General features: G+C 37.2%; 1 protein-coding gene across 2 annotated transcripts in view; it reads right to left on the reverse strand.

The window, feature by feature from the left end:
- The window catches only part of CARNMT1 (carnosine N-methyltransferase 1), a 43,282-nt gene that overhangs the window by 17,619 nt on the left and 1,979 nt on the right, over nt 1–23,684 (reverse strand). Inside the window, exons 2-4 of one of the 2 annotated variants that reach the window (XM_060610043.3) lie at nt 18,087–18,166; nt 17,390–17,585; nt 16,392–16,555 (exon numbers count right to left, since the gene is read on the reverse strand). In XM_060610043.3, coding sequence (XP_060466026.1) covers nt 16,392–16,555; nt 17,390–17,585; nt 18,087–18,100 — 374 coding nt within the window. In that variant the 5' untranslated portion in view covers nt 18,101–18,166. The remainder of the gene's footprint in view (nt 1–16,391; nt 16,556–17,389; nt 17,586–18,086; nt 18,167–23,684) is intronic. The other variant, XM_060610042.3, reaches the window with a different exon arrangement.

Raw genomic sequence — 23,684 nt, forward strand, 5'->3', positions numbered from 1 at the left:
AAACCTTAACAAAGTCTCTTTAGTTTCACTGTTTAATTTTATATATACAATAAGGCACAACCAAGATTTGTTAAAAATCATTTCTGACAAGTAGGCTTATTCTGATATAGACATTCTTTAATATTTGATATGAGCAAACTGATGCCAAGTGGTCATAGAACAGTTTTCACTAAAATAAAATGCTTTCTTATTTCAGATTACACACAATGTCTCTACGTGTGAACACTTTACTATTTTTTCTTTTTTTGTTTTGTTTTTAGAGAAATAGAGAATGCAAGTGGGAGAGAAGGGCAGAGGGAGGGAGAGAGAGAGGAAGACAGAGAGAGAGAGAGAGAGAGAGACTGACTGACCCAAGCAGGCTCCATGCTCAGCACGGAGCCCGATGTGCAGCTCAATCCCATGGTCCTGGGATTGTGACCTGAACTGAAATCAAGAATCGGACACTCAACTAACTGACCCTCCCAGGCGCCCCAATACTTTAATTTTTAATTGACTTTATAGATTAAACTTTAAATTTTTTTTTTTAATTTTTAAGTAATCTGTACATCCAATGTGGGGCTCGAACTTACAACCCCAAGATCAAGAGTCAGACGTTCTTCTGACTGAGCCAGCCAGGTGCCTCTGATTACATTTCTTTTTTTTTTTTTTTTTTTTTAATGTTTATTTATTTTTGAGACAGAGAGAGAGCATGAATGGTGGAGGGTCAGAGAGAGAGGGAGACACAGAATCGGAAGCAGGCTCCGGGCTCCAAGTTGTCAGCACAGAGCCCGACGCGGGGCTCGAATTCACAGACCGTGAGATCATGACCTGAGCCGAAGTCCGATGCTCAACTGACTGACCCAGGCGCCCCTGATTACATTTCTAATGAAGAGAATGGGTACCGTCCTCTCGCTTGGTGTAGACCTACCTGTACCAGTATCTAACAAGCACATACATATTTTTAGTATCAGAATTTGTAAAACTACAAGCCATAGAACTCTGTGCTACCCTTTGTTTAAAGGACATGCCACTGTGACACCTCACCCAGGCCTGCCTCTCTCATTTCCACTCCCTATCAGATCCACCAAAACCCTTAGTCTCCCAGAATTACCTCTTTATTTTTCTCAGTTCCTATTTGCCCAATCAAAACATGCATTTTTCCCAAGTGACCGTTCTCACCTTAGATTAAAAAAAAAAAAAAAAAAAAGCAAAGTAATGCAACAAAAAGTAAATGATATGGAAGTAAATTCATAGAGTATTTAAACTGTTATAAAAATAACCACTAATAATTTCTGAATGGCTGATGAGCTGAGTAAAATATTACCATGAAGAAATTAGAAATCCTGCTAACCCTAAGGGGGCAGTTGTGTTAACAACGGTGCTGGACAATTATTTTGTTAACTTATGGAAAGCTAAACTTTATGACCAAATTCTCCTTATCTAAAAAGGCCTACAGAACTCTCTACCCCCACCTTGTGGCAGAAAGTGCCATATAAAACTACTAAAAAGCTATCAAGCTGTGGAATGCAGACTATATCAAGGCCCCAGACTAAGAGCAGAGATCATGATAGATCTATCTATTATATAATATATATTTCTGTGGGTATATAAAAGACACATTAAAATAAATGCCACAGAATTGAAAAAACAGTCAAAAATCAAGCAATGAATGAATGACATGCGAGAATTTTTCCCTAAATTTTTGTCCTTAGCTAGATTTGTTTTTCATTGGGTTATTATATGAGGGATACTAACAGCATAATGGAAAGTGTCTCTAATTTAATGTGTATGAAACTAAAACATGCTAAAGGCAGTTTCCGCTAGGACTCCAGGTCAACTCTACAGCATTTCAATGAAGATATTTCTGCGGAAAATAAGAGAACTAGAAGTCTACATATAGACTTTGGGGTGAGGTGACTTTAACCTTGCCTAAAACTTAGAAAACCAGGCATAGAGGCATATTACATGGGGCTCAATAATCAAATGATGCTGCTGGAGATTCTTCGCAAAGAAATGTAAGCTAACAGGTCTACCTACTTATTAAGGTCCGACTATGGACAAGCAGTATGTTTGCTACCAATGTGGCACCCCTGAGAAGAGCAGGAAAAGTTTCAACGGTTTACCCCAGACAAGCAAGAATGAAGAGCGTACTCCTGTAAGGACAGGGCAGGGGCCCCTGCGTGTCTAAAGAGGCCGTGCATCGTGCCTGTCCCACGCTCCGTGTTCCAACCATCATCAGCAGTAATTGCTCTTCTTGAGAGAGGTTTCCTTTATCGCACACAGAATGATTTCTGTGCTGCGGCTGCAGGATTAGCAAGTTCCAAAACACAAAAGACTTTCTCTTGGGTCAACATGACCCCTGGAGGTCAGGAGCGCGCGCAACTTTCAAGCACTTGGGAGTGTTCCGTCCTGCTTGAACTGTAGCAGTTCTCTGTTCAATACAGTAAAAGCCACTAACCACTTGCGACTACTGAACACTTAAAACGTGGCTAGTCCAAGTTGAGAGGTGTTGCAAGTATGAAACAGATGCCAGATTTCAAAGATCTAGTATAAAAAAGGAATGTAAAATACCTCATTAATAATCTCACATACTGATTATATGCTGAAATAATATTTCAGATACACTGGGCTATTAAAATATATTATTAATTTCACCTGTGACTTTTTATGTGGCTATTACAGAAGTTAAAATAACATATACAGCTTGCATTTTATTTCTATTGACCGGGGCTGATCCACACACAGAAATAGTAAAAACACAATTTTGAGCAAAAGCCAATTGTGAAATGACACCACAAACCATTCTTTGAACTTTTACAATAAAAAGAACAATAAAATATATTGTTTATAAAGGTATATGAACACGTAGTTAATGTCGGAAGGCTAGAGTAACAAATTCATATTAGCTATTATCTCTGGAAAGAGATAAGAATATATACTCAGCATGGTTTGCAGGGCATGGTTTCAACTGTGTCTATAATGTTTCTTTTACAAAATATATGCCAAAAAACCCACGCAAATTTAAAAAAAAAACAAAAAAACAAACAAAGCCCTGAAGTACATATGCAAAATTTAAAGGTCTAACAGAGGTAGGCATTCAAATATTTTTTATTCGAAGTAGAAAATGGGTTAGAAACCCCATTACTGTCTAACCCCTTCAAAAATATGATCCCAGTTTACCTCTTCATCCACTCTTAACACAGAACTCCACGTATCAAACAACTCCTCACCAATTCCAGAAAACACCTCCTCCTCACCTTAATCTTCAGAGCTTCTACACACCCACAGAAACTCAGTTTAAATGATCACCTACCTCATTCATCGATGAAGTCGTTCCCAAATATCCCAGGCAAAGCTTGAACTCACTACCCAGTGCTCTCAGCACTTCATACCTCTGTTATAGTTTATATTCCAAGTTCTTCTATGCCCCACAGACCAGTCACCTGTTTCTGTAAATAAGACTTCATTGCAACACAGTCCATACACATAGACATATGGTCTGTGGCTGTGTCCCCCAACAACAGAGAAAAGCCTAAAATATTTACTAGCTGGCCCTTTAAGAAGTTTGCCATCCCAACACTACACGTCTGGAACCTCTCTCCTACTCCTACACAGAGCTTCCTTAACCTGTTTTATGATTGAATAAGTATTCTAGTACATGACTGTAACATAATGTATCAAAATCTACTAAGGACATTTCCATTCTTTCCCATCTTTTGTTAGTATAATGTTAAAATTAATACCCTTGGCATAAATGATCTTTCACATTCAGGAATAAATATATCTGTAGAAAGCTTCCCCAAAATTGAATTTCAAGAGTCAAAAGATAAACTTTAAAATTTTGTTAAATATTACCAAGTTGCCCTCCATAAGACTGTACTGATTTATTCTTCCATCAGCAAGCTATAGGCTTCTTCCGGTCTTCAGTAAGTTGTGTAATTTTTAAACTTTGCATTGTAATAGGTGGAAAATGGCATCTTAGTGTGTTTTTCACATTTGCATATTCTTAGGAGATGGAGTTCCTTGTATTTCGTGTTCTGTGTACTGTCTATTTGCACTATTTTTCTACTGGGTTATTAGTATACATTGTTTTCCCACTGAGATATTACTCTAGATTTGTAAGCACTTGAAATCCTGAATTTTAAGAGCTTGAGATCTTGTTTGAAAGACATCTGAAATATTTGTCTTTGGCCTAAGAGGGCTTTCAGGATGAGGGGTATATCTAAATTTTCAGGCTCTACTCTTGCATTATTTGGCAGTCTACATTTCCTCTATTTTCTCGTTTTAAATGGTTTCTTTTAGCTAAAAGAATCCTTTCATAAATTATATAGTCCTTATTTTAATCTAAGTAGAAAAAATGCTTCTTTAAAGCTCATCCTAATGCCCGACTATATGAGACAAAAATATATTCAACTAGGCAACTGTGTACCTGTTATCTCTTTGGAGTGAACTGCAAAGACATGATAGATTTCTCCCCCACACACACAAAATACCACTTCAAATTCTTCTAAACTAGGATGGGCTAATGAAATTAGGACCTAAATATACAGTCTGACAGTTTTCAGAATTCATAAGAGAATACAGTTTCACATGGCTGTGCTTTTTCATCTCAGGACTCAAGACTCTCTTTCCTTAGCAGCTATAAACTTTATAGCATAAAATTCTTAAATTCAAATGATTAAATGATTAGATAGTCACCTGAAAAATTAAAACTCTCCATCCATTCAGTTCAGACCACCAACTGAAATGTTACTGTGCTTATGTTCGTATTTAAGAAAAAGCTTTAAAATTACATTGCTAATTTCAATGAGCAACTGCTCACTAAAGCAGAGTCCAAGTCTATTTAAACCCTAAACAGACTAGAAGCTAGTAATTACTGAAATGGTTGGCATCCGGCACAATTAAACAGCATTTCCTTAATGAACAGAGACCCCAATACATGTGTCAATCTGTGGCTTCAAAGCTGCTTGTGCTTGTAAATTCAGGCATTTAAAAACTCTAAGCAAACAAATAAAAATAAAAACTCTAAACAGAGACAAACTGGACCAACTCATGACAAGTGTGTTTTCATAGGAAAAAAATACTTTAATGATCACAGGCATAGTTAATTCTATGCATATTTAAATATATTCTCTTTTAGAGACGGCTCAGTTAGAAAAAGCCTCCACTAAAATTTCAGAAAGAAAGAACCCGACACACCGGGAACAAGGTGGTGAAAAGAGGAGGACCTGGTTTGGTGCTGTCGTTTCTATCTCTGGGGGTGCTGTGCTTTTCGCAGAACTTCCAACAGCGCTATGTTGGGACAGAGCATCGGGGATTCACCACCTCTGTGGTCCGTAGGAGCCACTATGAGGAGGGCCCAGGAAAGAATTTGCCGTTTTCAGTGGAAAACAAGTGGTGGTTACTTGTTATGATGACTACGTACTTTGGACCTGGATTTGCTGCGCCTTTTTTTTTTATAGTAAGACACCAACTGCTTAAGAAAGAAGGACGTCTGGGGCGCCTGGGTGGCTCAGTCGGTTAAGCATCCGACTTCGGCTCAGGTCATGATCTTGCGGTCCGTGAGTTCGAGCCCCGCGTCGGGCTCTGTGCTGACAGCTCAGAGCCCAGGGCCTGTTTCAGATTCTGCGTCTCTCTCTGACCCTCCCCCGTTCAAGCTCTGTCTCTGTCTCAAAAATAAATAAACGTTAAAAAAAAAATGAAAAAAAAAAAATGAAAAAAAAAAGAAATAAGGATGTTTTAATTAATCCATTAAACAGATGTGAAAAGGAGCATTTTAAGAAGTGCAGTCTCTCTGAAAAATGGATCAAACTCTTGAATTCAACATACTCAATATGTTTGTAAATAAACTTATGGCATGAATCCTTAATGCCTCTTCTCTGAAACCTGGAATGTAATAATTGTGCTTTTTATTTAGGAAATGTTCCAGAATTTGTTTGGTCAAAATATGTGTGTAATTTAGCCTCTTTCTTGGTTTTAAATTTTGAGATTTAATTTTTGATTACTAGGTCAGGACCTTGTTGGTAATTTATGTTCTATAAAATACAAATTTGACTTTGTTGTCCCACAATAATTTTTTTTAATTGAAAAAGAGGAAGAAGTGTACTTTTAGTCTTTACTTTGAGGCAGTAAAATTGTTTTTCTTCATGAGTGATAATTACTTAATCATGAGTAAAACCAATAGTGAGTGTATAGAGTGAAGTACAAGAGCTTTTTTCCCTCCAGACTTGTTATCTAAAACTAAATTTTTTGCCTTGATAAATTTGCTATTGACCAATACTAGTTTTGTTTAGACTGAATAAAAGTAGAATATCTGAAATGAAATGTAAAAAAAAAAAAAGAAAGAACCCAAGCAGACGTAAATTCGAGTCAAATCCAATCTGAAATATGAAGACATCGAATTCCCATGTGCTTGCTGTGGCATAAATAGGGGCCTGGAAATTTATCCGAGACTCAACGCTGACCAGGACTGAGCTAAGAATCAACCTGGATTCTGAAGGGCTGTATTAATGTCCCTTCCAAGGACGAGGGGTTTACTTTTTTATGGCGAAGTTATGACTTTAATACAGATATTGACTTTAGTGTTTTATTAGCTTCATGTTTTTAAGGTTCTATGACAGCTCATCTTACCAACTATAAGGAAACCAACATACATTAAAGAAAAACAAATGACATAGGAAAAGATAATGAAAGGTTCTCACCAGGTCCAAGAATGGCACAAAAAAAAGAAGGCTGACAGATACTTTGGCACACTCCATTCAAAGTTTAAATACACCAGTCTACTTTTATAATATTACTTACTTTCAGGGAAGGGAAATGGGAGGCTGGGTAACAGTTATGGGAAAGAGACTTTAAATCCTGTTAAGTTTTTAAATTTTTGAATATTGTGATATGTTTTAACAAATCAAAATCATTTAATTATTATTTTATTTTAAAATAAATGATTACAATCATTAAGAGTTAATCCATCCTTTTCTCACCAGTCCACATTCTATCTTTCAGTAGTAATAGTAATAATAATAGTAGATAGATAACAGCAAAAATAATGTTCTGTATTAGTTCACCAGGAAATTTAACAATGGCAAACCCTATCGTAAAGCTTTTTTTTTTTTTACCGTTTTATTTATTTTTGACAGAGAGAGAGAGAGAGAGAGACAGAGCATGAGCGAGGGAGGGGTAGAGAGAGAGGGAGATATAGAATCTGAGGCCGGCTCCAGGCTCTAAGCTGTCGGCACAGAGCACGACGCGGGGCTCGAACCCACAAACCATGAGATCATGACCTGAGCCGAAGCTGGAGGCTTAACCACCTGAGCCACCCAGGCGCCTGATAGCTGACATTGTTATACTGACTGGACAGCATGGTAATATACATGATTCATTGATCGTGACTATATGAGTATGAACAAAGTCATGTCAAAAGTGCTAGAAATGATGCTGACATAAGCATTTGGCATTTAGCTTTCCAAAAATACTCCAAATTTGGTACATTCCAATTATAAAGAGTCTCACTTCATAACCTACTTTTCAAAAACAGAAATAATTTGAATTTTGAGAAATACCTGGATTTTGTGTTTATAGAAGCTATTCAGCTATTATGTATTATTTTTAGAGCAGAGCACTGAATATATACACTGACAGCACCAACTAGAAACTATGAGTATAACATCCTACAATATAATCTACAATATATCAATGTTTATAAAAGTCCATAAAATTGAAAACACTTGTTTATGAAAAATAAGGAAATGAGAGATTATATCATAATTCTTTTTTAAGTTTACTTATTTTGAGAGAGAGAGAGAGAATGCATGTGGGAGAGGCAGACAGACAGAGGGAGAGAGAGAGAATCCCAAGCGGATCTGTACTATCAGCATGAAGCCTGATGCAGGGCTCAAACTCACGAACTGCAAGATCACGACCTGAGCTGAAATCAAGAGTTGGATGCTTAACTGACTGTTATCCTAATGTAGGATAAGAAAATCTGTAGCATGTATTAAAGTAAACAAAGATAGCCTTTAACAACTGTGTGATTTTTAGCTATTTATTCCAACTTGAGCCCTCAGTTTTCAAAACAAACGTTATTGAGGAAGAAGACTTCATATCTTAAAGAAAAATTAAAAGCATATTTCAACATTGCCACCTCAATATTCCCTAGTCAAAGACGTAAAGATGTCTCCCAACAAAGAAAAGCCATGGACCAGATGGTTTTAGAGGTGAATTCCATTAAATATTTAATGACAAATGAACACCGTTTCCTCTCAAACTCCCAAAGAAGTAAAGAACACTTCCTAACTCATTCTACGACACCAACATTATCCTGATACCAAAATCAGGTAACAACATCACAGGAAAAGAAAATTCACAAGAGTTTTCACAAAAGAAAAAGAGAACAGATCAAGAATACCCTTTTTATAAATGTAAAAATCCTCAACAAAATATTAGCAAATTGAACCCAACAACTATTAAAAGGATTGTTCACCATGAACAAATGCAAATTTATGTCAGGAATGCAAGAGTGGTTCAATATAAGACAATCAGTCAATGTAACATAACATTAATAGAACAAAGGAAAGAGGGAGGATTTTTTCACTTGGCACAGAAAAATGCAACACTTTTTCTTGATAAAAACGCTCAGAACGCTAGGAATAGAGAGAAAATTCCTCATAATGATAAGGGGTATTTATGAAAAACCTACAGCTAAAAACATCAAATTCAATAGTGAAAGAAAGACCCAGAACTTGATAAGGATGCTCCCTTTTATCACTGCTATTCAATGCTGTACCGGAAGTTCTGGCCAGAGCTATTCAAATGGGAAAGGAAGAAGTAAAAATCCATCTCTACTTGCAGATGTCACGAGCCTGTATATTAGAAAATTGCAAACAATCCACAAGAAAGCTCCTAGAGCTAATAAGCAAAGTTGCAGGGTCACACAATCAACACATAAAAATCAGCTGTGTTTCTATACACCAGCAATGAACAATCCAAAAGAAAAAATTAAGAAAGTTAATTCCATTTATAATAATAGCATCCAAAAGAACTAAATACTTAAGGAAGGAATCCAACCGGGGGGGGGGGGAGGGGGGGGAAAAGACTTGTACACTGAAAACTACAAAACACTGCTGAAAGAAATTAAAGATCTAAATAAATAGAAAGACATCCCGTGTTCATGGATAGGAAGATTTAACACCGTTAAGATGTCAATACTATCCAAACCAATCTACATGTTTAATAGTCCCTAAGAAAATTCCAACACCTTTTTTTCACAAGAATGGAAACGCTGATTCTGAAATTCATATGGAATTGCAAGGGGTCCCAAAAAGCCAAAACTACCTTGAAAAATAATAAACTGAAGGACTTAAGCTTCCTGACTTCAAAATTTACAAAGCTACAGAGATTAAAATACTGTGGCATTGACATAAGGTCCAATGTATAGACCAACAGAATAGAAGAGAATAGAGGGCCCAGAAATAAACCCTCACACATACGGTCAGTTGATTTTCAACAACAGAACCAAGACAATTCGATGCAGAAAGGCTAGTCTTTTAAGAAATGGTGCTGGGAAAACTGGATATCCCTATGTAAAAAAAAATGAAGTTAGACTCTTACGTTATATCATATGCAAAATGAATTCAAAACGGATCAAAGATCTAAACTTAAGAATTAAAACTATAAAACTCTTAGAAGAAAGTATTGAGGAGGGGCGCCTGGGTGGCTCAATCAGCTGAGCATCCGACTCCTGGTTTCGACTCCGTTCTTGAGTCGGAGCACTGCGTCAGGCTCTGTGCTGACAGGACGGAGCCTACTTGGGATTCTATCTCCCGTTCTCTCTCTGCCCCGCCCCTGCTCGTTCTCTCTCTTTCTCTCTCAAAATAAATAAATAAACTTAAAAACAAAACAAAAAGAAAGTATTCAGGACGTTGGATTTGGCAGTGATTTCATAAACATGACATGAAAAGCACTAGTGCCAAAAGGAAAAAACAGATAAACTGGACTTCACCAAAATTATAAAATTTTGTATGTCAAAGGACATCATAAAGTGCAGAGACAACCTATAGAGTTGGAGAAAATATTTGCAAGTCATAGATCCAACAAGGAAACAATACATGCAGGAAAAAAAAGGGGGGGGGGTTCCACGTATCACAAAGATCACACAATTTCATCTATGACAAATCATCTTCAACCCAAACATAATAAAGACTATAAAAGCATGAAGAGTCAGTGCTATAAAAAATTAGACACCCCAAGTATACTGTATCCTCGTTGATAAAACTTGGAATATAAAATGTATTAACAAGTCTGCGGACACTAAAAATGTGAGTGAGTAGGATACATGTCAAGCATTTCTAGTAGTTGAAGTATTCGGAATCTGCCTAGCTTTGAAGCCTATGGATAAACTTCTTTCTACAAAAACATGTCATTAGAAAACTTCTTCCTAAATTATATCTGCAGGGCACAATCAGTGAATTATTACTTATATTACTTCTGAATCTTAGATTGGCTATTTGAACATGTAGAAATAAGCCCTGGTCTTTTTTTTTTTTTTTTCCCCCAGGAGCGATAATATGGCTGGAATAATAATTTCAACTGTGCTTCCAACGTTACTCACTTACTGAGCTATATCTGGGTTTCAGACCCAGAACACTATAAATCTGATTGAAGAAATATTTACAGAACTGAAAATCAGTGAAGTGTCATAACTGTCATCAACAATGGAATAAAAGAATGAAAGCTTTAAGTGACACAGGAATCACAAGTATATAATCAATCTATTATCCCCTCAACTGGATGTTAAGAACACAGCGGGTCAAAAATTAACTGACCACAAGGAGAAATACAGTGGGTGATTTTCAGGGTACTGAGCTACAATCTGCATGGCACAGACGTGTAGATATTCAAACAAGGTGGATTAGCTGTCATTACATGTAAAAGGCTGACTAAATAAGAGAGCCTCAATCTTATCTTTGGCAGAGGACAGTTCCAATATACAAATGGCTTCCTGTGGACCTAGTAGGTCATTTACTGCTGAAGAAATAACTGTATTTTCATGCCTTGAGAGTCCAAGTGCTTAATATTGCAAACACCTTCCTATCAATTAATTCAGGAAAGATCGTGAAATCAATGTACACGAATCAATGTACAAGAATGAAGTAAAAGGTGAGATGCAGATGAAAACTTAGAAAGTATTTCAATCTAGAAATTGACAATGGTTACATTGCCACATTTCTAGATGCAAGGTTTAGACCATTTTTTCTTAAGTGACTGAAGCAGCTAATACATGCAATAATATCAAGTATTAAAAACATTTAAGAGATTCAGTCAACCTCCCAAGTTCATGGCTTGCCAGAATAAGGAGAATGCCTTTTTTCTGGTTGTCAATATACTTCAGTTCCTACTGTTCTTTTACATACATTGTCTGGCATTCTATCAAAAAATTATGGGACGTGCAAAACAGCAAGAAAATGTACCCCATCTCTATGAGAGGAAACGATTATCAGAACTGACCCACAAACAGCACATATGTTGGAATTATCAGACAGGGATTTAAAAATAAACATAATAGGAGCGCCTGGGTGGTTCAGTTGGTTAAGCATCCAACTTGAGCTCAGGTCACGATCTCGCGGTTCAGGAGTTTGAGCCCCGCATTGGGCTCTGTGCTGACAGCTCAGAGCCTGGAGCCTGCTTTGGATTCTGTGTCTCCCTCTCTCTCTGCCCCTCCCCGCTCACACTCGTGTGTGTGTGTGTGTGTGTGTGTGTGTGTGTGTGTGTGTGTGTGTGTGAAAAATAAACACTAAAAAAAATAAAAAAATTTAAAACCTAAACATAAAAAATACATTAAAACATCAGGTGGAAAAGGTAGATCACATGCACAAACAGGAAATGTCAGCACAGAGAGAACACACAGAGAAAGGTATGTGTATATGGAAGTACTAGAAATTTTTTAAAAATTCTGTATCAGAATTAAAGAAGTCTTTCAATGGGTTTATCAACAGATTGGCATAATAAAGAATTCGTGAAATTCAAGTAAGGTCAATAGAAACTACCCAAACTAAAATATAGAAAGAATTAGTGGCAAAAGAGCCATCTGACACGTTACAGACCATGTCAAGCAGTTTCATAAACATACGATTCAGTCCCAGAAGGGAAAGAGATAAGAGCAAACAATTTTTGATTTCTGATTTGGCGATACATATCTACCCAAGCCTCCCAAAGCAAAACAAAGCCCACGCTGGATAAATACAAAGAAAACCACATTGAGGCAACTCATCGTCAAACTTCTGACAAACAGAAGTCAGGGGTGGAGTAAGGAGAATGCGGCGTAACCGCTTCATGGGTATGGGATTTATTGTGGGTTGTGGAAATGTTTTCCAACTCTGTAAGAGACGATGGATACACGATGCTGTTAATTTACTAACTACCATCAAAGTGTTCACTTTAAAACGGTCACATTTTTTATATGCATTTCACCTCAACTTTTTAAAAGGAGGGGAAAAACACCAATATGTATTTCTCAAAACAAGGTATAAAATGGCCCTTAAACATACGAGACTAGTCAATTTCTTTCATAGCAAGAGAACTGCAAATAAGAAGTAGGCCAAAATACGATTCTCCACCCGTCAGACTGGCAAAAGTTTACAAGCTTGGTAATGATTGTGAACACACAGTGTGTGGCAAAGCTGTGAGTAAACCGGCACTTTTGTACATTGCTGACAAGAAGGCGAAACAGTACAGCCCTTATAGGGATATGTGGCAATAACTGTGGCACAGAGCCTAAAGGGCCCCACCTACTGGTGTTCGCACCTTTTTATGATCTGCTCCCTTTAGTGTGTGCAGGGATTTATGACTTGCTTCTTCTAACCAACAGTCACCGTGTGATAACGTCACATCATAAAAACTCCACTGAAGGCTTCTAAAGACTCCTTGCCAGCCTGGCGAAGTAAGTGACCAGTTGGGGAAAGCTCACAAGACAAAACTGCTGAGGCAGACTCCCACGGCAGGCAACAGGAAGCTAGGGCCCTCAGTCCTGCAACCCCAATGAAATGAATTCTGCCAACAACATGAGTGTGTGTGGAAGCAGATATTTCCACAGTCGAGCCACCAGATGAGAACACAGCCCACCAGACATCCTGACGCAACCTTTTAAAGATCCTACACCAAGGACTCAATTAAGCTATGTCCAGACTTCTGACTCACAGAAACCGTGAAATGATAAATGTGTCTGTTTTAAGCAGTTAAATTTGTGGTAATTTCTTTTACAGCAACAGGCATTTAAACTTGTGGTAATTTCTTTTATAGCAACGGGTAACCAATACACTTATGTCCCACATGCATTTACCTTTCAGATTCAGTAATCCCATGTCTAAGAATTTACACTAAAGATACACTTCCAACAGTACAAAAATACACATGCATATGGTCATTAATTGTAACACCACGTAATCTCGACACCCAACGTGGGGCCCAAACTCACAACCCTGAGATCAAGAGTCAATGCTCTACCGACTGAGCCAGCCAGGAGCCCCAACAATTGGCTATTTCTAAGATAAACTGTTAAGTGAAAAAAGCAGAATGCAACATAAAATATACAGGCTGCTACATTTTGTGTTTGAAAAAAGGAGGCAATTTAGAAGAAAACCTGTATCTGCTTACATTCATAGGAAACAAAAAATAAAAACAAGGACAAACAAGAAATCAATGATACTGATTACCTACATGGGGTGTGTGATTGAGAATGAGGATTGAAGAGATGGCTATCGAAGGAATAGGAGAGGGAATGACACTTTTTCTGATTATCACAAGTTGATAGCTGACAGCTCATGAATCAAAAAAATAAATATATATCAGCAAGGATGGAGAATGGGGGGAGGACAGAACAACCCTAAAAACTGAAAGCAAACAGAAATAAACCATGATGTACTGAATTTCAAATTAAACACACAACCACACTGAGTGTAGGGGGTTGAAAGGAAGTGAATCTGAGTAACCTGTAAAGAATATTTTTGTGAATAACCTTAGTTTAGGGGAAAAAATAATTGCTAGCAAATCCTAAAGTCATGTGGGTAGTTTGTTTTTCATAGCGGTATGGAGGCAGCAATTCTGAAAGCCTTATGTGAGTACTGTAGGACTGAGTGAATGAGTAAATGTATTGATGTTGTCAGAAGCCAGGGTTCTTACTGTGGAAAAAGGCAGACAGATATAGGGAACAGGGAGGCCAAGAAGGAAACCTTTGGGGTTAGACTGGAAATGAAGGGATTAGTATGAACTAATGATTTCTAATATGTGTGTGTGTGTTCTATCCACTAAAAGGCTCAAAAGCAGTGACATCTTAGTAACAACAAAAATGCCTATGGCCCAATCTTGGTTTCTATACACCATTCCACATTAAAGGAACTGGGTCCTTGGAAAAACATCCAATTCCAAGGCTAAAGTCGGGAAGATACACAATGGGACTAAAATATTTTACTGTGCCAGAGAAATAAGGAAGTGCTAAAAAACAATTGGGCCATGCTGAAAGGACAAAGGCGCCAACTTGAAGGCACTCCTGCTGGCTAAAGCTGAGGCAATTTGAACAACAAACCAACAGTAATGGATCATTACTCACTAAATAAAATAGGAACCATTAGTCCTTTCAGGTAATAGTTTACAGATATAATAGAATGCTGATAATTGCAAAGTTAGAAAATCACCATTCCAGGGCACGTGGGTGGCTCAGTCGGTTGAGCATCCGACTTCAGCTTAGGTCATGATCTCACAGTTTGTGAGTTCGAACCCCACGTCAGGCTCTGTGCTGACAGCTCAGAGCCTGAAGCCTGCTTCAGATTCTGTGTCTCCCTCTCTCTGCCCCTACTCCACTCATGCTCTGTCTCTCAAAAATGAATAAATGTTAAGAAAAAAAATCTTAAAAAAAAAGAAAATCACCATTCCATAACCATCACAGGATAGATTAGTTCATGCAAAAATCCTCACTGGCTGACAATTCTAAGGCAGAGAAAGTTTGAGGAGGAGCAGGAAATTAATTGCATGGTCTCAAAGTGTCTCCCCAGAAGCTGCTTATGAGTTGTAAGAGGAGAAACAGTAACTGAACAGTAGAGAAACTGAATGACATTCTGAATGGGTAATCAAAATTAAAATTATTATTGATGGACTAACAGACATTGCACTACTCCAAATGTGACATCCTAAAAAGAACACATCAATTATGTATCAATTATGTATTATTTTCAAAAGGACATATAATCCAGATTCAATCATGAAGAAACAGATAATCTCAAACTGAGGAACAGTGTATAAAATAACTTCCTTGTATTCTTCACAAATGTCAATGTCATGAAAGAAAAAGAAAGGCCAAGGAACTGTTCCAGATTAAAAACTAAAATATTATAATGAAATGTAATACAATATCCAGGGCTGGATCTAGACTAGAAAGAAATGTTATTAAGAATATTTTCAGGATAATTTATAAAAATTGAATACAGACTGTAGATTAGAAGACAGTATTAAATTTTCCTCCACCTGATAACTGCACTGTATTTATGTATATTCTTGTTCTTCAGAAATTAACTCTGACGTATTAAGAGGTAAAAAAAAACAAAACAAAACGTAATGTACACACAAATTGATCTCTCAAATGGTTTACATAGTAGCTGTGCATATAGGTGGTTTTAGACATACTTATAAAGCAGGGGAAGGAGGGAGGGAAGTAGGAAGAAGAAATAATGAAGTAAATGTAAAATGTTAAGAACTGGTGATTAGGGAGAATATATAAGAAGTGTAAAAGGTACGCAACTTATCAGTTATTTTGAAGCTGTTGAGATTCTCAAAATAACACATACACTGGCATTTTTAAAGTACAGTAATTATACTTGCTGCTAGATCTGATTTAGTGCAATACAGGATACAAAGCATGTTCTAGCACACATTAGCTTTTTAAATATTTTTATAGCTGTGCTTCAAAATTGGCTTCTTGGTAATCTTATGCCTTCTATCCGATCCATTCAGAAATGTTATTCAGAAAAGTGGCCTGCGTAGGGTTTTCATGGCACAAAAAAGTGACGAATCTCTGCTCTAAGCTATAAATCCCCTATTTACTTACAAGTTTGTCGTAAAAGGAAAATTAAATTAGTCTGAAGCTTTTTGCTTTGCCATAAGCAAATTATAAAAGGAAAACATCACTGATCATGAACATCTAACCTTACAAATTTCTAGAGTGATTAAGTGCTACGGCAAAGAGTATTCAAAATATTAACCACAGCTTCACACAAAGCATCTAAAAACACACACAAGACCACACATCCATATATGAAAAAATACAGGCACACAGCAACTATAAAAATGAATCAAGACTGCGACATTTCTTACAGAAAAACTTAGTGCTTATCTTTAAAGAAATGGGTTAAAAATCAGATACTATTTACCATCTCTCTTTTGGAAAATTTTTTAAAATTTCTTTAATGATTGGCTGGTAGCAGGCTTCCCTTTCTGCTTTCCCGGTTTCACTCCAGTCTCTCACAAACTGTTTCAGTGTGGATTTTAATTTATCCATGTCAAATGTAGACGCTGGCATAATCTTTCCATTCCCCTGTTTAAAAAACAGAAATCAATTAGCTTCTGACAAAGTAATCAATTTTGGATGTGGTCACACAGACATGCTACTCAGGGGCCATATAGATGGTCTAGTGGATAAATCACTAGCCTCTCACCTCAACCGGGATTCAAGTGCAGCTTGAGATCCTAAATGAAAAGAGCTTGGTGGTCTCACTTCTACCCTCAATAGATTAAAGTCCACTAATCATGAAACCACCATATAATTAAGCAGTCTTTACTCAGGAGAGGACCAGAACTGAGCTCCTATGGAGACGGAACATCTCTCTCTAAGAGAGGGAAGAAAGTCCCTCCGGGTCATTGATGGGGCAGCATGGAGAGGCTCACACTGGAGTGGCCCAACTGTATCTATCCTGTGGATACAAAAAGAGGACTTCAGTTTCTATTACTGCCAGTCCCTTGAGATTTAGAAGTGAAAATAATTTCTTAAAGTAAAAGATAAATATCAATAGATACAAGATACTGACAATGAGTTTAGCAAGGGAAATTAATTTTACACGGCTACTAAAGTTGTTTACAAAAATTTAAGTCACTAACTCTACATGCTAGAACAGTCAGAATACTATGTGAAATGTATATCCATATGGCAACAATTATCTTACTATTTTTAGGGGAAAAAATCAGTGAACAAATCCAGTTTCTGGCGTACTATCCTATTAAGCCTAATCAAATGCCTGAACATGTAAGTGAGAACACTCTCTGAGTAGAGCAAATGACTCATGCAAAATATCAAAATGAAATCCAGAAAGATAAAGACCTCAAAAGACAGAGGTTAAACCCTAAAATAAAAATAGAACAAACTTTCACATACATCTTCTCCATATTCTTTATTTTCAAACATATGTATGCAATCATTCACAATGGTCAGTAGTATTTCTTGATTATGGTCAATGCATTTCCGAATCTTGTCCAAGTGAAGAATAAACTGAGGAAGTAGTTTCTGTTGGTTATCTGGAAGTGATCGAAATTGTCTTTCTGTTCGGTTCACTCGCTCATGCATACTGGTGCTAAAACATAAAAGGTGTTTTTTAAATTGGCGAAAGAATTCTCACCAGGGCCAATCTTATTTTAAGGCTGTCTTTCTGTACAATTATTCCTTATAATGTTGGATACTGTCCTGTTATTTACAATCTTTTGGTTTCTTAAAGGATACCAACTTAGAAATTTTATATTTTCACCTTATTACAAATTCTTTAGACAAACAAAAGACAAAGAGTTTATAAGTAGCAAAGTAAACATCTGCACCATTTGGGGGGTAAAAGAAAACATGAAGAGGATTAACGTACAATGAGTTTATTTTTATGATTTTAATTTCCAAGCTTAAAATTTTCAGCAAACTAGTTGAATGCTTTAAATCTATCAGAGCAGAATACTGCTCTGAAATTACTTTAGAATACACAAAATGTGTTTTGAAATTAACTAACAACCAACCAAGCTAAATTTTTAAAAATCACAAAAGATCTTATGCACTACAAAAGTAGTAAACAAAAAAAAAAAATGAAATTTACATGATATTATTCATAATTTGCAATCCAGAAGTTTCCAGATAACTCTAAAGGTCACTTTGGGGATTATCTATTTATAAAATCTGAAAAAAAAAAACAAACCATCATTTAAAAAAGTCAAATATTACATTTGCAATGAGTGCCATTTTATATCAATCATATGGGCAAAATCTAAAAGCCTGACTATAGGAATATATAAATATGTATACATATATATACTGATTGATGGTAGGTGCATAAATTGGTACAATCACTCTGGAAAATAATTTTAGCATTTCGCAGTAAATCTTAATACACACACTCCCTATGTCGTAGCAATTATAGTCCTAGACACATACTCAAGAAACTCTCGCAAATGGGCACCAAGAAACTATCTTCTTAATAGCACTGTTATAAACAACAAACAACCTAAAGGTCCATCACCAGTAAAATGAATGAAGAAAGTACCGTATAATCATACAATGGAAGGTAATTAAATTAATAAACTACAACTAGACACAATAATATGGATAAAACTCACGAATGTAAGTATTTGTCGAAAAAAGCAAGTTGCAGAAAAATGCGTAATGTACAATTCCACCTTTTATAAAAATAAACAATACATTACAGGGACTGAATACAAGTAGAAAAACTATAAGGAAAGCAAGTAAATGAAAATTCAATAAAGTGATGTTCTTTGAAGGGAAAGGGAAAGGATGTTTTTTTGGTTTTTTTTTTTTAACCCAGGTGTTAGATTTCTGGGTATTCACTGTATCGTTCTTTACATTTTATACACACAAACAAGTAAGTCAATGTTTATGTTTCTTCTAAACACTCTTTGGCATTTACTCCATACTAGATAAAAATGAAAAGCACTTTTTCATTTGATTGACTGAACCTTTCTATTCATCCAAATAATTCTCATTTTTATGCCACATCACTAATTTCTGAATAGTAATAAAGACGTTCTGAGGAAGCTCTTGACTAAAGCAATAACCTGACCATGCTTTTAGAAGCTTAATGTGGTGGCTATGGTAGTTAGGGGCGAGGGGGGAATGGCGAGGTAACGTGAATAGATGAAATTGGCAGTGGCTGCATGCATGTTTGCTTTCTTCCCCCTGGAGACAGTGTAATAGTGAGCTCTGGAGTCAAAACACATATATGAATTGAAATTCAGGTTATGCCACCTATTTGCTGTGCAACCCTTGGAGAGCTACTTCCTTCCTCTGCACCCCAATTGTCTCATACACAAAACAAGGTAATACATAACAGTGATGATGATGATGATGATGATGATGATGATGACAGAAGCTGTCATTTATTGAGATTTAATAAAAGCCAGGCCCTACCTCAAAAGTCACTAAACATGGATTATTCTGGAAAATCTCCATAAAATTCCATGACGTGGCTACCGTAATACTCCTCTGCCAACCCAACGGATTTTACTGAAAATGTAACAAAATAATGCACACATATCACTTAGCCCAGGGCCTGAAACATAGCTCAAATATGGTAGGTATATCTAATTTACATAATGAAAATACAAAAAAAAAAAAAAAATGTAGAGAAGTAAAAGTCCTCCAGGAAAAAAAGCTACTAATAATTCCTCTTCTAGAGGCAATCACTTCTAACTTTTTGACATAGTTCTCCTTGTCGTTAAGACAAAGTCACTTAAGTGCTTTTCTAGTCAAAACGTGATACACAGAACAGCAGATCACTTGGAGGTAACTAGAAATGAAGAATCTGATGCCCCACCGAAGACCTACCGAAATGTAATCTGCCTTTTAACGAGATCTCCAAATGATTCACATGTACACCAAGTTTTCAGAAGCACTTGTAATCCTTCATCTTTATCAAAGGCATTTTCCCAGATCAGAAAAAAAGTTCTCTAATGACTACAGCACAAAAGACTATATAATGACTGTTCATTATCCCATCTATGCAACCAAAATTTACATATTTCCCAAACAATGGACATGTAGATACTTTCACTTGTCTATATGATAAACTTTCTGTTCTAAATTGGTCTATATTTTAGGGAAAAAAAAATACTACAAATTCCCTAAAGAAGAATTACCAAGTTAGAAAGAGTAAGTAGGGGCCCCTGGGTGATTCAGCCGGTTAAGCATCTGACTCTTGGTTTCGGCTCAGGTCATGATCTCACAGTTTTGTGAGTTGCAGCCCCATATGAGGATCTGCGATGACAGCTCGGAGTCTGCTTGGGATTCTCTCTCTCTGCCCCTTCCCTACTCATGCTCTTATCTGTCTCAAAAATCAATAAACTCAAAAAAAGTAAAAAAAAAAAAAAAAAAAGAATAAGTATTTTTCAGGTTAACACAAACTGATTTTCAGAAGGACTGCATCAGTTTGCATTCCTATAAAATAGATTATGACACTAAAGAATAATTAAAAGACCATACTGTGTTAGGCAAACAGTGGAGTTGTGAAGGTTTACAGCTCACAGTCAAATGGTGAAAACAGTCTTACAGTACTTCATTTCTAGTATTCTTGGCCACTGGATGCCGCTCAACATTCCTCTCAGCACACCTCAAAATTCAACACAGACACACTGAACGTAGCACACGATCATCCCCCCAAAAAACCTGGCACTTCTTCCCATATGGCTCATGAATGGCACACCATACATCCACTCAGGTCAGAAACAAATGAGTCATCCTAAAATGCCTCTTCTCACAGATCCCACAATCACAAGCCCCAGATCCTTTTGATTCTACTTCGTAAACTGTCTGCAAATCACTACCTCTCCCAGGCCCTCATTAGGTCTCCCAAAGATTCCTAAGAGGCCTGCTCCCTGGGAATGCTGTACCCGGCCTAAGTCTACCACTCCCTATGAATTCTAAAATACAGTCTTGTCCCCACTGAATCTCCAGATTTCAGCATATGCAAAGAGCAGTGAATACACGTTCAGTTATGTTCCCTAAGTGCCATTTTTGATGCTCGATGAAGACTACTTAATTTCCACGTTTGCAGGGTAGTCGAGGTAAGTTATAGATTGGTCAGAAGAGCCCACACGTATTTGCTGTCAATTACTGATACAGAAGTGATGTTAACAACACAGAACAGGATGACAGGCTGCATATCTTTTAACCCTTGATTACTCTATGGTGTGCCAAACTATCCATAATACACCCACAGTGTCTCTCTTGAAATAAGGGAGGTCTTAGAAGTTGAGAAGAGTCTACTCCTTACTACATTATTTTAAATTTTTTTAAGCTTTATTTTTGAGAGAGAGAGAGCATAAGTGGGGGAGAAGCAGAGAGAGGGAGACACAGAATCTGAAGCAGGCTCCAGCTCCGAGCTGTCAACACAGAGCCTAATGCAGGGCTCGAACCAACAAACCGAGAGATCATGACCTGAGCCGAAGTCAGACGCCCAACTGACTTGGCCACCCAGGGAGCCCCCTTACTATATTATTTTAAATGGAGCTAGCTTTACTGTTCTAAAGATGCTTACCCTACCAATGTACTTTAAGAAAGGGGTGGGCAAACTATGGCCCCCTGGCTACTAGGCCCATTTTACAAGGAGTTTTACTGGAATACAGCCATGCCCAATTGTTCACATACTGCCGACAGTTGTTTCCACACAGGGCAGAGTTAAATAGCTGTAAGAGACTACCTAGCCTTTCAACCTTAAAAACATTCATTGCCTGGCCCTTTAAACAAAGTTTCCCAAACGGCTTTTAAGGAATTTTTTATAACCTTCAGGCTCTCCTTGGTTCTGAACTCAGTGGCAAGAGGCCATATCCTCTGGTGGCTAAGGGGAGAAAGGAGAGTGAGCAGCCATTATTTCCTGGGATAGCTCTGGGATATTATTTCCTTCAGCTCTCTCCGGAAGGCTGGTCTCGGCAGTGACCCCAACTCTGATTTAGTCTCCTTTCATCAGCGTGAGTCTGATACTGCTGGGTCTGAGCCAAGGGCCAAGGTCATAGACCCATTCCTCTGCACCTGTTGAATTACTCTAGAATTCCAAACGGGAAAGCATTATCTTTTCAGAAGGAAAGTCTGTCTCAATCCATTTTAAATATTTATTAAAAACTCACAGTTAGGGGCGTCTGGATGGCTCAGTTGGTTAAGTGTCCGATTTCGGCTCGGGTCATGATCTTGTGGTTCATGGGTTCGAGCCCCACGTCAGGCTCTGTGAGGACAGCTCAGAGCCTGGAGCCTGCTTCGGATTCTGTGTCTCCCTCTCTCTGCCCCTTCCCCAGCTCACACTCTGTCTCTGTCTCTCTCTCAAAAATTAATAAACATTAAAAAAAAAAAAAAAAAAAAACCCTCACAGTTAAAACTGTCTTACTAAGTATCACTGCTTACTAATGCAGGGTAAAATCTTAGTGAACAATTCTGGATTTCAGGCCAGACTCTACCACAACTTGGTTGTGTAAGCCTGGGCAAGCTGTTTGCCTCTTTATATGGCTATTCCTTCACCTGTACAAAAGAACTTTACCTCTCCATGTTTTAAATCTCACCTAATTGCTATTTCTAAAAGCAGGATGTTTCTGATGAGACCTTTGATTTTTTTAACTGTAGTATCTTCTCCATGACCAAGTATCTTCATTCATTTTAGGACTGACAAATTTTTTTTTTTTTTTTTTTTTTTTTTTTTTTTTGCTATTTGCTACAATACTCGAATCGTTTTTGCCTTAATCAAAATATATCATCTATGCATAATCTGTAGGAAACACAAAGTTGGAAGCCATTGGAAAAACATTAATCAAGACAATTCTTGCCTTGTGATTTTTAATCTAAGTCCCCTATATAATAACTAAAAGACATTTAGCAATAAAAGTAAACTCCACAATTTAGAAGTACTTGCTAAAGCTTCAGAATAGGATCGTCCATCAGAACGTACTGCAGTGATGGAAACGCTTACATCTGCACTAATATGGCAGCCACCAGCCACATTTGAAAAGCACTTGAAATGTGGCTAGTGAGGCTGAGAAAATGAATTTTACATTTTATTCAGTTTTAATTAATTTAAGCTTAAATTTAGCGAGATGTGATTAATAACTACCGTACCACAGTGGAGGTCTAGAAGATCATAAAATGTTGGACTGTAACAACTCAGAGTATTTTCTGCTACAAAATGCTTTCCATACCCCCTAGACCTTCAAGTGATGTTTTAAAACGCATTTTTTAAATACTATTTTCAGTCTATTTCAATGTTTCATCAAGAGCGTACATGCCAGGAGCACCTGAGTGGTTCAGTTAAGCCTCTTGATTTCAGCTGAGATCATGATCTTACTCTTCATGAGACAGAGCCCTGCATTGGGCTCTGCGCTGATAGGAGCCTGCTTGGGACTCTCTCTTTCTCTCTCTCTCAAATAAAGAAACACTTAAAAAAAAAAAAGTACACACAAATAAAAAGGATTGTTTTTAAAAAGTGAAATTGTCCTCAATCCCACATTAAACAGAGGGATGAGTATAGGAATCTATCACAACCACCAGAACATTCACACAAGCACTCTTCTCTATATTGCCACACTTGAGCCCTCGTGCCAGATCAAAGGTCTCTGTGCTCTCACAAAAAGGCCCATTTGATACCTAATCATAAGTATCAATTTTATATATGAACCTGCACAAACACATTTTAACTAATTGGGTC

The sequence above is a fragment of the Panthera onca genome, chromosome D4, assembly GCF_046562875.1.
Source record: "Panthera onca isolate mPanOnc1 chromosome D4, mPanOnc1 haplotype 2, whole genome shotgun sequence".
NCBI classification, from domain to species: domain Eukaryota; kingdom Metazoa; phylum Chordata; class Mammalia; order Carnivora; family Felidae; genus Panthera; species Panthera onca.